Source organism: Pimephales promelas, chromosome 22, assembly GCF_988280905.1.
Source record: "Pimephales promelas chromosome 22, fPimPro1.hap1.1, whole genome shotgun sequence".
Classification (NCBI taxonomy): Eukaryota; Metazoa; Chordata; class Actinopteri; order Cypriniformes; family Leuciscidae; genus Pimephales; species Pimephales promelas.
In genome coordinates, this window is record NC_142790.1 from 25,059,159 (window position 1) to 25,079,044 (window position 19,886).

Consider the following 19,886-nt stretch of genomic DNA (forward strand, 5'->3'; position numbering starts at 1 on the left):
TGATCCATATCAATGGAAAAAAATTTTTATTTAATAATATTTTAGCAGATTTAGGTTTTAATTAGGGCTGTCAAACGATTAATCGCGATTAATCGCATCCGAAATAAAAGTTTGTGTTTACATAATATATATGTGTGTGCACTGTGTATAATTTTTTTGTATCTATATATATATATATATATATATATATATATATATATATATATATAAACACCCACTTGCATGTATATTTAAGAAAAAAATATTATTTATATATAAAATATTTCTATATAATATAAATCTATATACAGTATATACACGAAATTATTTCAAGCATGTGTGTGTATTTATTTATATATCTAAAATAATTATACACAGTGCACCCACATATATTATGTAAACACAAACTTTTATTTTGGATGCGATTAATCGCAATTAATCGCTTGACAGCCCTAGTTAATCATTTAAAAATAAAAACCAATGTATTTAGTGCAGTGTTAATTCTTGCAATGATTTTTTTTGCAGATTTGGTTAAAAAAAAAGATTGATCACTTTTGGGTAATTTCAGAGCAAATACATAAATATTGTGTTATATATATTTAATATCATTAAACGCCCTAAAATCACCCAGCCCAATACATCCAGTGCATAGGTATGAGTATTTTGGGGGTGAATCACTGTGGCCATGGCAGCAGAAATAACATTTCGCTCTTGTTTTAACGTAACATTAGCAAAATGCGACACGGCGATAGAAAGTTGGAGGCTGAACTCCATCTGAACTCTTTCACACACACATCACGTCAAACGAAATGACAAACATCATCCAAACATGTCATTCTGCAGAGAATACGGCTTTGTTGGAGAGGTGTGACAGAGCGTTATCTGTTCACAGTGACGCTTTCTGTAGACTGACAGCTCTGGCGCTATTTAACAGCTTTTTGGTAAGACATGATGACTTGAGTCTATACAATGAATGGAATAACACCCCATAATCTAAACGATTTATATTAATACAACTTTTTCCATTTAATAAATCTTTCTTTTTAATTAAAAAATAAATCAGTTGTGTCCCCGAGAGATAATTTCTCCGCTGGTTCTGGGAGGCCATTCTTCAACTCAAAGCCTCGCAAAGACCTCCAGAGAGCAATACGTATGGAGAGCGCGAGAACTGCCAAGAAAAGATTACATGTCCATTGTCAGCTCTTAATAATTTGGCTTTCTGAAAGACCAAATAGTTTGTCAATGGTTTCTTTTATAACACACCTCACTGCCTTTGCTGCACACTAGTTAAATCCCTCTTTTGTCTGTCTGTCACACTATTAATAATGTCTCTCTCCAAAACACACACACACAGAGACCGAACGCGAGCAAGCATGAGAGAGAGAGACCTTTTCTACTGTAATGGGAGTGTGTGCATTGTACATTCGAATAGATATCGAACCATAACACAATAAAACTAGTTAAATGTGTCTGGTAAAACAGTGTTAATGGTGTGGAACACAAGCAGGCAGGGATTTGAAGTGATGCTGTTGCTCAGTGACCAATCAGCTCCGTCCGCTGCCCCGCCATCAAAACCTGGACAGATCTGGGTTAAACTCTGGCAAACGCACAGATCCGTCATTTAGAAAGACAGAGACTCATCTTACCCCTGTATTTTTGTGTGCGCACAGGAAGCTACCAATATAAACCTCTGCCACTGCCACACCAGCAGACCATACAAAGCCAAACCGCGCCAATAAACGTAATGTTTTTACATCAGCGTCCATTTATAACATCAGACAAGTGGAAAATGCAGTCTGTCTGTTCTATGTCCTTTTACCCTGGCAGATTCCCTTTCTTAAAGGGATAGTTGAAAGCTCTGTCATCATTTACTCACCCTCATGTCATTCAAAACTGGAATACACAAAAAAATATATATATAATTTGAAGAAAGCAACATTGGACCCCATTGACTTTAATTGTGTGAGACATTTGTTTACATTTACATTTATTTGTTTAGCTGACGCTTTTTATCCAAAGCTTTAATGACTCGTAAATGTAAGTACCCATTGATGGCCTAAGACACGAAACGAGCGGTTTGTGTGAGAAAACGAACAGTATTTATATAGATTTTACCTCTTGTAACCACAGCCACGTCCAAGTGATCTGAGGGCGCGGGCGTTACAAGAGGTAAAAACAATATAAATACTGTTCGTTTTCTCACACAAACCCCTCGTTTCGTGTTTTAGGCCATCAATGTTTACTGACATTTACGAGTCATTGAATCATGTTTAATTTGGACTTCTCTGTGCATGCTCTTTGAGGTGGACCCCATAGACCTCCATTATATGACTGATAGACACGAACGGTTTGACCTAAAAATATCATATTGCGGAAACAAAGACACTGACATCTTGGATTCCCTTGAGGTAAGCTAAAACATATCAAAAATTAATTTCAAAGTGAACTATCCTTTTAAAGGTTCTCCATGGAAATCAAAGTCAGTCCAGTGAAGAAGTTTGTATCAAGTTGATGATTTGATTTATATAATCTGTTTTCCACTTCGCTTCTCATTGAGTCCTCTCGAAATTCTAATTTACATGACTGGGTGCTTAAATACACGGTGACTGGAGACTTCAAAGTACACGGTACTGTAAAATCTTACAGAATTGCTGCTGTCCTGAGAAAGCCTCTAATCTCAAAGGGTCTAAAATAGCAATCTTCTAAGAGACAGAAAGAATACCAGTTGTCAGAATGAAAATTGAAGGCGGCTCAAAGCTATTGTTTGGTTTCCCGCAGATTTTAGGCTCCTTAAAGAACATAAAGGGCATCTGACACAACTGTCAAGCTCATAAACAGGCGGTCTGCCTCTGCAACACCATCCAGCGCTTGAGTCATTATAAAGTATGGAGAAAAACTTTGCCCTGAACACACTTCACTACTCCAAACAACACAAACAGCTGTCTCATTTGAGCATAACTTCTGACCGACTGTAAATTCACAGCGGACTTTTATAATGTTGGCACGTTTCAAAGGCGAAAGCTTTCTTTGCTGCGTTTCTAATAAAAATGAAAAGTTGAACTGTAACAGCATGTTTACCGTTACAATATTTAGGCTGTAATGACAGGTTGACTTCTTTTGGTTACTGGCCGGATATCAAGTCATGTCGACTTGATTTATTCCGCCCTTTCGTGAATCAGATTGTGCCAATAGAACAAACCTCAATCTATGTGTGTGTGTGTGTGTGTCCAGTGCAGCAGGAAGAGAGTATATACAAGCTTCTGGACTGGAATTATGGAAGTGTGTCACACAATAAGGCAGAGGTGCAACTAAACAAGCACTTCTATGTTTTTGAATACAAAACAATTAGATTGAGAATAGCCTATGCATTACAAAAGTGTATGCCTAATCACAACATAAATTGCATGCTGCTTTTTAATTACTAAGCCATTGCACTGTAACATGAACACTAATTCAGACTGTGACCCCCTCATTTTCACAAATGCTTGATGCATTATTTAACGTTATGTATAGGCTATAAATCCTACACCTGCGGTCTTGTAAACATTCACCAACAAGTCTCAGAAATAACAAGACAGTCCATTCCTGCGTATTGTTATCATTTGATAAACTTTGAATTGGTGTGTTATGGGGAGATTAACGTGAATTGCATAGAAGTTTTCATGCAAAATGCTCAGTCCATGGTTTGTTATGAACATAGAGATGTGGACATCATCATCATCATCATCATCTCCTGTGTGGATCTCTTACCTCCACACTGAATTGCTGCTCCTCACCGTCCACAGCACATAAAATCCACAGCAAGAACTGCGCGCACAAGCAATTCAACCCTCTTCTATTATTCAGTGTTAACAAAACCATAATGACCCGTATTTAATCGTTTTGGCTGCTTGCTTTTATTAATAGTCAATAAAAAAAAAATCAAAGAACAAAAGAAGGAATAATTCCCTCTGGTCTCAGTGGGTTGGAAACATTAGAGGCAGGCAAACAGTCGTCACGTCGCGAGATATAATAATAATAATATCACATCACTCCGGGAGGCTCTGCTGATCGCGTTGTTTGCTCCTTTAGAGTTCGTCTCGTCTTTGTCTCCCGGAGGCGCAGATGTGGTGATGATGATGCTCAGATAAGTCACATTTAGTTGTGCTGCTCCTCTTCTGCTCAACGCGATGGACTGCGAGTTTTCAACCATACCTCTCCCTTCTGAGCATGCGCACTGAGCTCCGCTCTCAATCCCACCTCAGCGGAGAACCCACGGAGAGCAACGTCACGGAATCCTAGATCAGAAACACAACACCAAACAACACCGAATATGTATTATTATTGATAATAACATTTAATAATATTATTCATATTTTATTATTATTGTTAGCAGTAGTAGTAGCAGTATGCTAACTAAAATTAATAATACATTTATTTTGTTATCAACTTTATATGTATATTAGTTATAGAGAGAGATATGATGTATATTCTATATACACAGTATGTAATAATTCTTTATCCTTTTGTGTTTACAAGACATCTTGGCTACCCTTCATTGGATGCCTTTTAACATGCAGTGTACCGTTCATGTCCACTAGAGGGCATTTCACTTGCTGTCTTGGAGCATACAAAGAATGGGACTTCACAATTTACCCCACTTTTGAGGTACAAGTACAATGTACAACGGGGCTAAAGGCTCAACGAAAAATGTGCTTTCACTACTTCCATAGTGTATGATTACAGAAAACATTGATGGAGCAACATGTTGTGTGTGAAAATAAATCATAAGTAGTTTGTTTAAAATCTCACCCCACACAGGGTGAAAGGCTAGCATGGGGCAAACGTCAAAGTACTGAAACAAATAGTAGCTAAAATAATATGTTTTTATTTTAATAATGTCTAAGTTAATACTTCAAAACAATCACTTTAGCAAAGTTTGTACTATTTTCTGTTTACTTTGATGAATAAAATAAGTCAGTTTTGTTCAATAAATATGTTGTGTTAACATAAAAATGTTTAAAAAATACAGAAACAAAATTATTTTAAAAAGTAAAGATTCTGAAAGCATTGTAGATGATCCTGTAATAATATAGATTTACAGTAGTGGCAATAGGCTAAATTAATATCATATTTTTAAACATGATGGTTTAATTATATTTATGTGATTATATCTAACGTAGACACCGAAGTTAATATATGATATATCTGAATCTAACCATGGCATGTCAACAAATGCAAAAGTCAGACAGCTGTTTGTTATCATGTTAAAGGAGTACACTTTAAAAAAAATACTTTTTCTGATAATTTACTCACCCCCATGTCATCCAAGATGTTGTTGTTTTCCTCACACACACACACACACAGCCTGTATATTTTTACAGTATTTAATATTTTAAATGAGCTTTTATCAGTTTTCATTTTATTTCAGTTTAAGTTTAGTACCTTTGTCATGTTATTAGCTTTTGTTTCTTAATATTTCTGATTTATTTAGGCCTATTATATAATCATTCTAATTATTTCTTAAATTAATTTATTTTTAATTCACTTTTAGTACTTAAGTACAACTTAATCATTTCTTTAAGTTTTTAATCTAATATTTATATTCTATTTTATTTCAGCTTTATGTCAATTAACAAAAAAAATGATTTTGAATAGTTTTAGTTTAAGGTCAACAATAACAACACTGACAAGGACAAATAACATTGTAATATGGTTTTGATTTCACTATGTTTTTGAAACATATATTACATTAAAACCTAAATAAAATATTAGAGAAACAGTGTAGTTGGTTCAGCTTTTGTTTTTAAAATGTTCCACAATGTTGGCTACTTTATAACTGCAACCAATATGCAAAGCTGTGGAAGCGTGTTACGCCTGCTGGGCAGTTGTGCTAAAGAAAGAGAAATGAGCAGGTGCCATAAATTCAATTCTGGCATTTATCGTTGACACGCAATAGTGATGACATCCTAAACTAGAGCAATCACACATTTCAGCAACCATCTGTGCCTCTTTCTCTTTCTCTGACCATCTCTCATTCTGTTTTTGCTCGCTCTGTACTTTGTACGGTAGTCTCTCTCTCTGTCTTGTGCTGTACTTCTCAGATAGAGATTGAAGACTCTATGGTTCTTTTGTTCCGGCGCTGATACTGTGCTGCCCCGTATAACCTTCCCTCTCAATATCACTTCTAATGTTGGAACTGCATCTGCTCCCCCATTCAGAACGCTCCTCTTTGACTGCCTGGTTCAAAAACGCTCCTTCTGCTTCCTTCCCCGATTAGCCAAAAGTGCTTTGAACAGGTTCAGGCTTCACATGTGTGGGTTAAGCATTTGGCCATTTCTCTTGGCGACCCATCATGCATCACTCTCTCCCTCTCTCGCCACTCCTATTCTTCTTTTCGCCCATCGCTCTTTCCAGCATAATCTCCATTTGCATTTCTTTTTCTTAGAGACATCAGGAACAAAAATCTATCTATCTATTTATCTATCTATCTATCTATCTATCTATCTATCTATCTATCTATCTATCTATCTATCTATCTATCTATCTATCTATCTATCTATCTATCTATCTATCTATCTATCTATCTATCTATCTATCTATCTATCTATCTATCTGTCTGTCTGTCTGTCTGTCTGTCTGTCTGTCTGTGTGTGTATTACACCCAAATGAACTATGTATCAAATGCACGCGAAGACTGCGTATGTACGCAAAAACTAATTTTCGCGTATAAATTCCACGACAACACGCAATGTGTGTTATAGAGATGCATTTATGTGAGAACAGGCTCAAATGATAGCAGGCTTAAAGGAGTAGTTCAATTTTAAAAAAAGAAATGAAGGTTTTTGATGAAAACATTCCAGGATTTGTCTCCATATAATGCACTTCAATGGGAACCAAACGGTTCAAGGTCCAAAAGACAGTTTCAGTGCAAACTGCTAAAAGGGCTTTAAATGATTCCAGACGATGAATAAGAGTCTTATCAAGCGAAATGATCGCTCATTTAAAAAGAAAAATAACAAAGTTTAAGTTTTATAAGCTCAAATGCTCGCCTTGCTCTGTTCTGTGATGCGCGTTCGTGACTCTCCTGTTCGAACTCGTTCGTCAAAATGAATGAATCTTTTTCCGAGTCAATTCGTTCATTTAGTTCGTTGAATCAACCAAATGACACGAAAAAAGATCGAACAGGAGATTAGTCTCTCTCTCTCTCTCTTTTGAACCTTGAACCGTTTGGAACCGTTTGGTTGGAGTAAATTATCAGCAAAAGTATTTTTAAAAGTGAACTACTCCTTTAAGGTTTAGAAGCATGTAATTTCGTCAGAGACTTATGCAGATCCAGCAATGGCGCAGACTCACTGACAGTTATAAAATGCAGCCAGACCACAGGGTCAGATTGAGGTCAGAACTTACAGACTCTTCAGAAAGCCAGGCTTTAAACATCAGTGTAGAGATAATGTCTCCCTTGAAATCACAATATAGCCTCTGGTTTTAATTGGATGAAAAAATTTCGGGGCTTTTTTTCCCCATGAAAGTCTGGTTTTAAGTCCAGCTGTGGTTATAGAATGACTTTAGAGGACAGATGGAGCATAAAACAGCAAACATGTGCACAATAGCGCATCAAACACGATATTTACATAATGTGATTAGGGTCGCGCATAACATCCGGCCAATAAATCATCCGCGGTCTATAGGGTGTCTTGTCATCCATTTGTTGTAACGGGTTTGAGTGTGTTTGTGCGCGATGTATCCATGTGTCACTGTGCATATGTCAGTGGGAGAGTGTGTTTTGTTGTCATGACCGCAGACGTCAAAAGACGGATGGTCAGAGTTCCGGAAGCTGACACTGCCTCGGTCATTCTGGTGTTTGTGGATGCCGTCCAGGTTCCCGAACCATCTGTGAGGGGGCAAGATGCCCTCCTGCTGGGCTAAGTAAGGGTAATGAGACGCATTGTCCCCGGGCCCTGTCAGGTTCCTGCTGGAAGTGCCATCGTGGGATTGGCCGAAACATCAAGTGCGTGCCATCGTTCTAAATGTTAAATGCGTAATCAGAGCTGTTGAAAACAGGACAAAGGATGACACACATTTTCCTGCTGTGGCCCAGGGGAATGCCTCTACCCTCTTAAAAGAAAAGGTTCTATAGAACGTCATTTTATCGATTTAGTTTTAATTCATTTGTTTTGTTTTAAATAATTAATTAAAATTTAGTTCATTATAGAACCCCATTGAAACTTTTATTCTGAGGCCGTGTGTCCACCAAAGCGTTTTTAGCCAGCTGAAAACGCCAGGCGCTCTGCTGAAGACGCCGTGCTTTGGGCGCTTGAGAGCGTTTTGTCAGCGCAGCGTTTTTCCTGTTGAGACGTTTCGTTGCTATGATACAGAATATCCGCTACACAGTTTACTTGTAACGGATTTCGCAGATCATTTGTTTCATACTAAAAAATAATTTTTCATCCATTTTGTTCGGTTAGCTCTGCTGGTTGATGTCGTTGTACAGAAAGAAGGTTGTGACAGTTGGGTCAGTGTGGTATTAGTCCCGCCCCTCCTCCACTCTGATTGGACGGCTGGGTAAAAAGTGACAGTGATGAGCGCTGCGTTTTATCCAAAGTTGAACATTTTTCAACTCCCGGCGACCAGTAAAAACGCTGGGCGCTTCAGCGTGAAAAAAAACGCTCAGCGCCTCGTTACGCTCATGCCGTTTAAAAATTGAAATCAATTGTAAACATACGCCAGGCGCGTGGAAAAACACTTTGGTGGACACACGGCCTAAGAGTGTAAACTTCTCATCTAGTTCTAAAACACCAGTGAACTTTAATATTTGTTTTCTTGGATTGGACCGAAAGCATGGCTTGTCTTGAAAAACGAAGACAATTTGATGGTCATCGTAGGAGAAGCCACGCTAGGACTTTAGGTCAAATCTTCTGACACTGAAAGAATTTCATTGCAACTGTTATTAATTGGCTGTCTGCAAACATGTCAAACTAACGATCATATACGTCAGTCTCAGGTGGCCAAAATCGTAGTGTTAACCCGGATTAAAGGTGCAATGTGTAATATCTGTGACTCTAGTGGCACCAAATGGTATTACGGTCTGTTTCAGAAACTTGACATTACCTCAAACAATGGTGCGATTTTGGGGCACGACTGAACGGAGCCCCTAGGGGGACAAGGTGATGGAAAAACTAGGGGATGGTATCCATTTTATTTTCATTACAAGTTTTGTGTTTGTGAAGGCAAAAATTTGACATGCGAACACAAAAATTTTGCAAGAGAATGTAAGCTTCTTGCCAGTGAACACAAAAACATTGAAACATTGATGAACTTTGTAGGACAGTGTTTGGTAGACTTGGTAAACTTTGTTTGGAATTTATTTATTTATTCATATGCAATTCCACTTGGTGTTGCTAATGATTATAAACTACAAATCCTTTTTCAAATGGAAACTTCATCTCATTTTAAACATTTTTGGAAAAGTCTATGAATTTATTTAAGTGTAAAACATTTTTCAAGTGGAAAAAATAGCCTACTTGGTGCAAACTTTAAAGTGTTAAAAATTATTTGGCCTTTTCCACTAAATTCCTGAGTGATTAAATATTAAATATGGTCTGCAGACTCAATAGCCTAGCAATGTTTGCAAACTCAGCCTTTTAATAAGTGCAGCAAGCTTGTTACATTACAGCTACACGCATACTGAACTGAAATACCCGGTCTTGTAAATCACAAGTCACCATTTAATGGCAACCAATGTGATTATACTGTACATTAGTGTCATAGCTCGTGATATCTGATTTGAGCGGAGAGGAAATCAAGGCTGAGAAGGTGTGATGGATAGTCTGACCCGCGTGTTTTTGCAGAATCTTTCCTAGCTGATCAATAATTCAGTCAGACTTTCATGTTTGCTTTCAAAATCCAGCAGAACTCAACTGGATTTTTACAATATCTCTGTTAGCAGTGCTTAGAAAATGAACAGTTCTTTGATCTGAAATTTGATCTGATGAGTTCGAACAGGAGAGTCACATCACAGAACAGAGCAAGACGACCATTTGTGCTTATAAAACTTAAACTTTGATATTTATTTTTTAAATGAGCGATCGTTTTGCTAGATAAGACCCTTATTCATCGTCTGGAATCGTTTAAAGCCCTTTGAACAGTTTGCAGATTGCACTGAGACTCTCATTTGGACCTTGAACCATTTAACACCCAATGAAGTGCATTATATGGAGAAAAATCCTGGAATGTTTTCATCAAAAACCTTAATTTCTTTTCGACTGAAGAAAGAAAAACATGGACATCTTGGATGACATGGGGTGAGTAAATTATTTTTTTTTTTAAAGTGAACTAGCAGAACTACTCCTTTAAGCATTTTACTTTATCTTATATGTGGGCTAAATTAGATGAGACACATTTGAGACGATTCTTGAGACACAGTAAGAGTGTTCAAAATTAAAACTCAGTTCATTTGGTTTTGAGATCTTGGTTGCAATCTTGGTTTCTTTTTAGGTTTTAGATTCTCTAAACGTATTTAGCTACCGCTAAAAAAAACCCGAATGTTTTGCACTTTTTATATATTTTTCACAGTTTCAAAGCTGCCTTTATTTTAGGAAGGGGGTCGCTTGCAAATAGATCATGTTATATGAGTCCATGGCAACAAAATTGTAAAATCCGCAATAGGAGAAAAACTATAAAAAACTATAACTTTTTTATTGGTTCTCATTGTCATTTTTCCACTGGTGGGTTTGTCCATGATTTCAAAGTACCAAACATCTTTCAAACTTGATTTTATTTATTTATTTTCCCGAAAGACCACCACCAAGAAAGATCTGGTATTAGGCTACATCCAGGCCTGTCTTACTCCCATGAGAAATTGAATGGTTTGGGCTGTTGTCACAGTTCACATTTCAGGCTGATTGTGGCCTGGAAGCAGCATGACTGAGCCATGCGAACTGAGGGATGCCAGTTCCCGTGTGCGCACACGAGGAAGATATTTGGGGAGGTATTTCAGCTCTCTTACATAAACACAGACAGGTTGCGGGATTATACAGGATTCAAGTGGCAAACCTGTCTCATGCCGGAGATATCCACAGCGGAGGATTGTTTAATGCCATATCTGTTTGGTGATGATTACAGCATCAGTGATATAACTACAAATCCTGGCACACAATGTCACATGAGATTTTTAATAAAAGGATTCAACACAATGTTAGGTAGATGGAAGGCTAAATATCTCATGTGGATGGGGATTAAGGATATCACGCTTTAAATTATGTAAATGCATTCAATTGATTAATTACAATATTTGTTGGACAAAACAACAAGAGCTGCTTTTGTATGTTGCCTTAGACTTTTCGTTTTTTAAGTGTTTCATCCATTGTGACAACATGCCCCAATATTGGTATTCACTGGAGTATTAAGTGATAACTAGCCTTGGGTTCCCCTATTAGAAGCATACATAACTAAAAATGTCATTGGGTTCATTAAAAATGACATATGACAGGTCCATTTCGCACAGTTTACCCGCTAATGGTGACCCTGAGGATTCTGAGACATAGCCAGATGAAACAGAATATTAAGCTATTGTTGCTCTCATGATTGAATCCCAAATGAGATTTGGAGAACCCCCAGTGATAAATTCTGCCCTTTAATATCGTCATCTACCATGCGACAAGAAACGTGAGAGAGCTGATTGGAAATCTCCATTGCCATTGACAGCTCCCTCTAATATGGTTATGAGTGGTGAGCAAGAGGTAATAATTGGATTGTTGGGAGTGAGGGGGAAATATGATATAAATGTTATCGCTCACACCTCTATCTTCTGTGTTCCCTGAGGAACTTCCATTATGAGTCATATAACCACATGTTTTGTCATGTGGAGTGTGTTGTAAAGACTTTCTGCCATGGGATAACTGTTGTAAGGCATTTAGAAGATATGGATAAACACATAAATATTATTTCTACTCTTTTATGCTCCAGAAGACGAAATAGTTGAGTGTAATCCTTTACTCACCCTCATGTTGTCAAGGTTTGGTTGGTTAGCATGACCCAGTTAGCCTGGTAGAGGCTGTACTACACCATCTGATTCAACAAGCATTTTTCTCCATTCATGGCCTATAATGTACACTGTAAAAAAGGATTGTGATTTTAACAGTAAAAGACTGTAAAAATGCTACCGCGAAAAACTGTTAATTGGTTAAGAGAAAGTTTCCTTAATATATATGGTAAATAACTAATATATATTGGTACATGTAATGTAATTTTACAGTAAAATACTGTTAAATTAACAGTTTTGTTGCAAGAACAAGTCATTGTTTAATTTAGAGTGAAAAAATGTAAATTGACATTCCCACAATTCCCTGCGTGACACTTCACATTTAATCTATTTTAACTGTTTCTTCATAATTTTCTTGTTTTTTTTTTCTAATAAGTTAGGGTTTTACATTTAATGTTGTTAAATGAATGCTTATTGCTTTTTTTAAATTTCAACATGTTACCATGATGGTGTTAAATATTTGTGTGAATGACACTGTGCAGCTTCTATATAATATATTTCCACACTAAACAAAATATTTCCTATTAAAATTATTCATTTCTTAAATATGTACAATGCTTTTTTTAAGCAATTGAATCATCTGTGGAACGGGCAGGACTCGATAAACTCCAGCCAATCATTTCCAAGACCACCTAGAATTGGATCAAAATTGCCTCAATCAAATGGTCGTACCATACCCGTATGTATTTTTTGTATTTTCATCTCCATTGTTTGTTTGTTTACTCTTTAGCTCCAGTTTTTAAGCATTTCACATCTTGACATAATGATTTTGGATGTGAGTAATGCCACTTCGTTCTGTTATTATTGTTGTTGTTGTTGTTGTGAATGCGTATGTGTTTGCTATCAGATGTCTAAGTATTACTCAGAAATTAATCAGAAATGGCACACATTGACTCCCACTGCAGTCTGTACTCATCCACTTCTGCTGTCCTAACACATCTCATGCTAAAAGCTCCACCCACACTGAGCCTTTGCTGTCCAGATGGAGTTTTAGTTCAGCACAAACCACATATGTGACCCTGGATCACAAAACCAGTCACATGGTCAATTTTGGAAATTGAGATGTATACACCATCTGAAAACTGAACAAATAAGCTTTCCATTGCTGTATGGTTTGTTAGGATACGACAATATTTAGCCGAGATACAACTATTTGAAAATCGAAACATTGAGAAAATCCCCTTTAAAGTTGTATTTGAAAAAGTAAAAGTAATTGGTTACTTTAATAGTTACTTGAAAAAAAGTAATCTGATTGCGTTACTCGCATTACTTGAAATGCATTACCCCCAACACTGAGTGAAACTACTGTATGTAAACATTCAAAATTAGTTATGAGAATCTATTTTAGTAAGCATGCCGTTAGGATGTTGCCTATGTAGGCAGCAGGTAGTTTACTAGGTTTTGGAAGACAGCCACCATGTTCTATCCTCTGTGGGCGAACAGGGCAAAACAGGCCGACTCTCCTGCATCTGTATGGGCTGTGGTGCTGGTTTGGTGCCTAGTGGAACTGGCAGGATTTAGGAGCATCAGTGCCAGAGCTTTTCACAGCAGGTTGGCTTACTTACACGACAGAAGAGATTAGCACACAAAACACATACCCACCTGAGATGTGACACCACACACATACTGTATATACGCACACCCAAAGACACACCCTTTAGATAAACCTAAACAAACATGGTCCAAAAATTAACACGGGCAGCTCGACTGGACCCAAAAACACTGAGAAAAGGGATATTTGGATAAATACAGCTGGGCGCTTTTAACTCAATGTTCCGCTCGGTCATTCAGCGAAATATGACCGCTGGAGGATCAAAGTCTCAGCAGTAATGAAGGAAAAAGAAACAAGGTGACTATAGTCGTATCTTTTGTTTTACGAAACTAAAATGGTCCAAAATCAGAACACAATCATAACCTGGTGGACCACACGGCTTTTCCCAAAGATGATGACAATTTCTATCGCTGAAAAATGGATGGACACTTCTTCAAAGGGAAGAAATGCATTATTTGCAGGACTCATGTTCCCTTGGTAAAAGAAAGCAATGTGTTTGTCCTAAAAGTAATAAACACACAATAAAAACTCTGAGTTTAGAGAGATGGTTTATGAAACTGAGAGATAATCACACAGATGCCCTGGAGTGCTCTTGCGTGGTTGTAAAAGACACTTCAATGAGAATTATTCCCCACAAATTCAAACCAAGGCAGATGAAGCATGTTTCAGTTGCTCACTATTTTGGTTTGGTTTCTAGGGTCTTAAAAGGTAGCAGACTTATAGGTTTCAATTGCTGCGTGTACTTAATTATATACGATATAATGAGGGGAGCTGAAATGAAAACAGCTAAAAGAATGCTTCAAAAGTTTACTTTCTCACATAGTGTGTTTATATATTTATTTTTTCTATTGCATTTGATTTATGAAGGTTCTTATTTCTGCATCACAAACCCGCACCCTCTTCTCATATCCGGTAAGGACTCTAGACAGTGATCTGGTGATCATAAAGCTATGAAAATACAACCATTTAATCGAGCAGTTACCGTCCTGCACCCCTGGCAATTTCTGCAGAGACAGTAAGAAGTGCTTCACAATCTTTCAGCATTAATAAAAATACTCTGACTATCCTGCTGATGTTTTGCTCTGGGAGGATGTGAAAGTTTATGGATGCTGACTCAATTTGTAATAAAAAGAAATCTCAAACCATTACTGCAGTGCTGGTCTGATGGAGGGAAATTAATGCAGATTCTTAAAGTTAACTCAAGGCAGAGATTTTTCAGATTTGTACTTTACAAACAGTGAAGTACAGACGGCTTAAAGGTGCTTGTAAGTGCAGTAAGATGAACGATTTACGGTGGAACAGGCTCTGGAACAATTACTGGAGAGTGACGAGGAGAAAGCATTGCTTGGAAAATTCTAAGCATTCCTAAGAAAAAAGCCTGGGACTATTTGTAAATAAAGTTAGATTTTTCATTGTTCTTTACACATTTTATTTAACAATTACATGTCTGTCAAGCCAAGGCTTTGACAAATATATTTTTTGCTTAAAAACTGTTCACTATTGTTGTATAATGTGTGATTTTCAGATATAAATGACAAAAATTGAATTTTGGTTTTTGAAATTCGTTCATTTTTCACTCATAATTCCTTTATAAACACATTACATGCATGCTTATGGTAGCTCAGGGTCTTCTGAATCCATAGACACCAAACACATAGGGCCCTATTTTAACGATCTGAAACGCAAGTGTCAAAGCGCATGGCGCAAGTAACTTTGTGGGCGGGTCCCGGCGCTGTTGCTATTTTCCCGGCGGGATAAATGCCTCTTGTGCAGGGGCAAAATCTAAAAGGGGTTGGTCTGAAGTAGCTTCATTATTCATAGGTGTGGTTTGGGCGTAACGTGAAATAAACCAATCCGAGCGCCATCCAACATACCTTTTAAGAACAGGTGCGCATGTTGCATGATTGTTATTATAACGGCGGGTTTACCAGGCGCGCGCCAAGAGCGTTCACAGCCGATGAGACCGACGTTCTTGTTAGGACAGTGAAAGACAGAGAGGTGATGTTGTATGGGGATGGGAGAAACTCTCGTCTGTTAAACATTATAGCCTATACAAATGTTTCTTGCCACTATTGGGCAAACAGGTCTGATCCAGTACTACAATTAGCCTTAAAAAATGGGTAATTCAGTTTTTTCATCTTCATGTAAACCACAATGATTTCCCTCATGTGTTAATATTTTTCCTTGTTATAATGTATGATTTGCAAAAATAAAAACTACTGCATCTGTGTTGATGAGAGAATCAGTGTAAGCGCGTTGTGTCCCCGCTACATTATGGGCAAGCATGCACGCTTAAAATAGCATTATGAACAACGCGCAACGCACCACTGACTTTAGACCAGGTTTTTTCTGGTCAGTGGCGCAATTGTTTTCTGGAAGTGTAAAATAGCACCAGGGAATGTTTGCGCCGAAACACTCCTCCTTTTTGCGCCGATCCGCCCAGGGAGCACAAGTTCATTCCCTAGTTTACCGACGTGCATCTGTGGAGGGGAAAAATCCCGCTTTGCGCGCGTGCAAAATAGAAATGAGACATGCGTTTGAGTATAAAGTCATTTGCGTCGGGTGCAAGATAGGGCCCATAGTGTTCCATCGCCATTATATAGTTTATAAGCCCAAATGTAAAAATAGAGAAAACGGACCAAAAAAGGGTCCCCATAGGGTTAAAAAAACCTCATAGATTAGTGCATAAGTACGCGAATTGGGACGCACCTTCTGCATAGTGGGAAACTCGGACAGTGGATGCTAAACAGGAAGTCTTGGCTGCTTCCCAATAGATGAATTTATCACAATGACCAATAGCACTGCAATAAAACCCTCCAGACAAGACCAGACATAGAGTTTGCATTTTCAAGCGATGCTAAATGCTGCATTGGGAACTCCATTACTAGATACGCTTAGTGCAGATTAAAAGAGCACATTCAGTCCCGTCTGCACTAGATTATTGACTGCTGGTGATCAGTCATCAGCTTTCAATGAAGCCCATAGGGTTTGTGACGCTAGACAGCTGGGCTCAGAGTCAAAGACAGTTTGGATAGAGTCCATCAGGAGTGCTGAACATGTAATATCCATTTCTAAACACTACATTCCTGGAATGGAACAGATTAGCCTTGTTCTTCCCTTGTTCTTCCTTTCGGAGCAGCAAGGAAGTGTTCGCAAGACTTCTATTAAACTATCTGTGTCTGTCAAGGGAGAGATTGCACATATTGCTTGCTGTTTATTTTTGATTGCTAATTTAGGACTTGCTATGGTTATTGCTAATAATCAGTTAAACTGTACAAGGACATCACTGCAGCTAATAGACTTTGATAAAAGGCGAAAGTCCATCAGGAATCATTGGTTAAAGTCTATTGTGGTAGACGTTTCTAAGTGCTGGCATCTGCCCAATCCTGAGACTTCGGTCCAGATCGATCCATCTCATTCTGCGGATCTTTCATCAACACTTGAACCCTGCCTCTCTCCTCCCACTCTCTGATCTCCACATCTTTCTATCATTCTCCAACCATCTGAAGTTCCTGGCACGACTCTGCATGATAATAAATAGAATTAAGGCCATTTAGGTGCATTTGGAATACAATGTGCGTGCGTGGTGCAAGTGGTTTAATGAAAGAATATAAAGATTATGAATTGAATATAAATTGAGCATAAACAGATTGGAAATGTTACATTGACAGTTTCAATAATTAGTAAAGCCAGGGAGTAGTGTCTTTGTCTCTAAATAATTGTCCATCAATATATAATTTGTCCACTATGGTGACATGATATGCTCACAATAGCATAAAAAAAGAATTAAGGCCATTTACTGTGACTTAAAGGAATAGTTCAGCTACAAAAAGAAAACGTTGTCACTATTTACTCTTCAGTAATTTATAAATTATGAATTAAGTGTTGATTGTTTTTTTTTCATGTATTTACAGTGAATGATAATAGGAGATTTTGAGATTAAAAAACAATACAATAATGTGATCAAAAAAAGTAGTTTATATAACTCACATGCTGAGGATATTTTTCTTTTTAAACAATTGAATGCATATTTAAAATGTCTTAATTTCTTCATTTTTAACGTCAAGGTTTTATTTAGCATTTAAAGCTTCTCGTTCGTTGATATCTGCTGATTTTTAAGGACTTCTCATTACAAGTTCAGAAAGATGGTTAGCACATGCCACTAAGCAATATCATGATTTTGGTTTTAGTTACAGCCATTGAAGTTATCTTTATAAGACTAGGAATAAAACATGAGGCTGAATTGTTAATAACTGAATTGTGTAGTTTCATTTCAGAAGAAAGAGGTCCCATCTGTGGCGAAGAATGTGATTTTACTGCGGGGGGTTTTTTTTTAGGACGTCTATAAGGTGTATATTTTGTCACATGTGTTTCATTAGTCCATGTGTGCATGCGTATGCATCTGTTTGTGTGTAAAAAGACTTGGGCGGACAGGAGGGTGAGGCATAAATTCCAGGACACCTGACAGTGACATGCAGAAGAAACATCTCAGAGGCGATGGACGCTGCGTGAGCGCTTTTTCCGTTTTCACTGGCATGCTACGCTAAGCACGAACAGGATGGAAATCGACCCCCACCATCTTTCATGAAAAGGTTATGAAGGATTTGGTTGGCTTAAGATCGTAAGCGCAACAGCGTTTGAGGAGGAACCAGGTTGTGTCTTCTGGAATCTTATATCCCTGAGCCAGGACGCACCCCATCAGCAAAATATATTCTGGCTTCCTTCCAATATAGCTATTGTCCACTATTAGGAAAACAAAATAATTTCTGCTGAACAATATAAAAAAAAGCACTATAAAACTCTCAAGACGACTCTCAAATCACATTTGCATGCCATGCACATAATGCCTTAATGTCCTTTCATTTTAGTTTTAGTTTCCTTTAGCTGTTAGTTTTAGTTTTTACAATTGTATTTTTATAATTTCATTTTTATTCTTATTTTATTTGGAGTATTTTTGAACCAGAGTGGGCCATAACTAAAACTAAACAGAAATAAATAAAAATATAAAGTAAATATAAAAGAATACATTTCTTACATACAGCTCCTTTTAATACAAACTGTAATAGTATCTCAATACCAAAACAACACTGCCTTACACATAATGCATTTTTTGTTTTTGCATTGAACTCCTTTTCATTTGTTTTTGTTTTTTATGTAAAAGTGTGTTAGAGAGAAAGGTTTGACACACTTTTGCAGTATCTCGCACGACACATCTAAAAAACGCGGCACTCAAAACTGAAAGGAAATTTAAAAAGCATCTCTAAACCTTACTTACTATTATCATATTAGGAAAACAGGACCATTTATGTGAAACAACACTTGCAGTTCTGCAGTTATTTTTTAAACGTGCTTATTTTTCAGTGCAGGCCAAAAGGCTTATCCTAATTACTTTATAGGAAAAAGTTGTAGTGAAAGCAGACACTCGGTCCGAAGGGGCCTCCGGCAGGTGTTTCAGTTTAAAACTTCAGACAGAACAATAGTATAGGATGTTTTACCCAGACAAAAGGATCTTGCATGAGGAATGGTATTTCCTCTGCTTTTCAAGGCTGGAATCAATTTAACAACTAGTACATTCAGGACGCACCCCTCACCCCCAACACTGCTCCCCCTGTTGGCTCTGAGGAAATCCCAACCGGCACGTTTCCTCCACCTTTGCCCTGTATTCTAGGAATCCCCTAGAAGTCCAGTCCCAGCTGGTGTCTCCCTTGAGATGAGGTTTTCATTTCCTTCTGAGGGCAGATGTTTGTGGTCACAGAACATCAGGCAGAATAGGAGAGCATTTTTTTGGTGTATAGGGTTCGCAAGGTCAGCTGTCTCTGGACCAACGCTGTACTGTTCCAATGAGACTCTTGCCGATTGGAGAAATAGATCTTCTGTCATCGGGTTTGTTTTGCATATTGTATTCCAAACCCATACGATTTTATTTCTGTTATTTTCCGTACAATGGAAATGGATAGGGTGCTTTTGTCATTCTCTAGTGTTTCACATCTTTTGCAGCATCTCACCGTTCTAAAAACATGGTGCTTGAGTTAAAGGAGTAGCTCACTTTAAAAAAAAAGGTTGTTGATAATTTACTCACCCCCATGTCATCCAAGATATCCATGTCTTTCTTTCTTCAGTCGAAAAGAAATTAAGGTTTTTGATGAAACAGAATTTCTCCATATAATGGACTTCAATGGGAACCAAACGGTTCAAGGTCCAAAAGACAGTTTCAGTGCAAACTGCAGACTGTTCAAAGGGCTTTAAACGATTCCAGACGATGAATAAGGGTCTTATCAAGCGAAACGATCGCTCATTTAAAAAAAATAACAAAGTTTAAGTTTTATAAGCACA

At 37.6% G+C, this 19,886-nt stretch overlaps 1 protein-coding gene across 2 annotated transcripts in view; it reads right to left on the bottom strand.

Moving 5' to 3' along the window:
* Nucleotides 1-19,886, bottom strand: part of mmp16a (matrix metallopeptidase 16a (membrane-inserted)) — a 147,979-nt gene that overhangs the window by 110,439 nt on the left and 17,654 nt on the right. The window contains exon 2 of one of the 2 annotated variants that reach the window (XM_039684830.2): nt 3,730-4,256. In XM_039684830.2, coding sequence (XP_039540764.1) covers nt 3,730-3,840 — 111 coding nt within the window. In that variant the 5' untranslated portion in view covers nt 3,841-4,256. Of the gene's footprint in view, nt 1-3,729; nt 4,257-19,886 lie in introns of those variants that run through there. The other variant, XM_089125995.1, reaches the window with a different exon arrangement.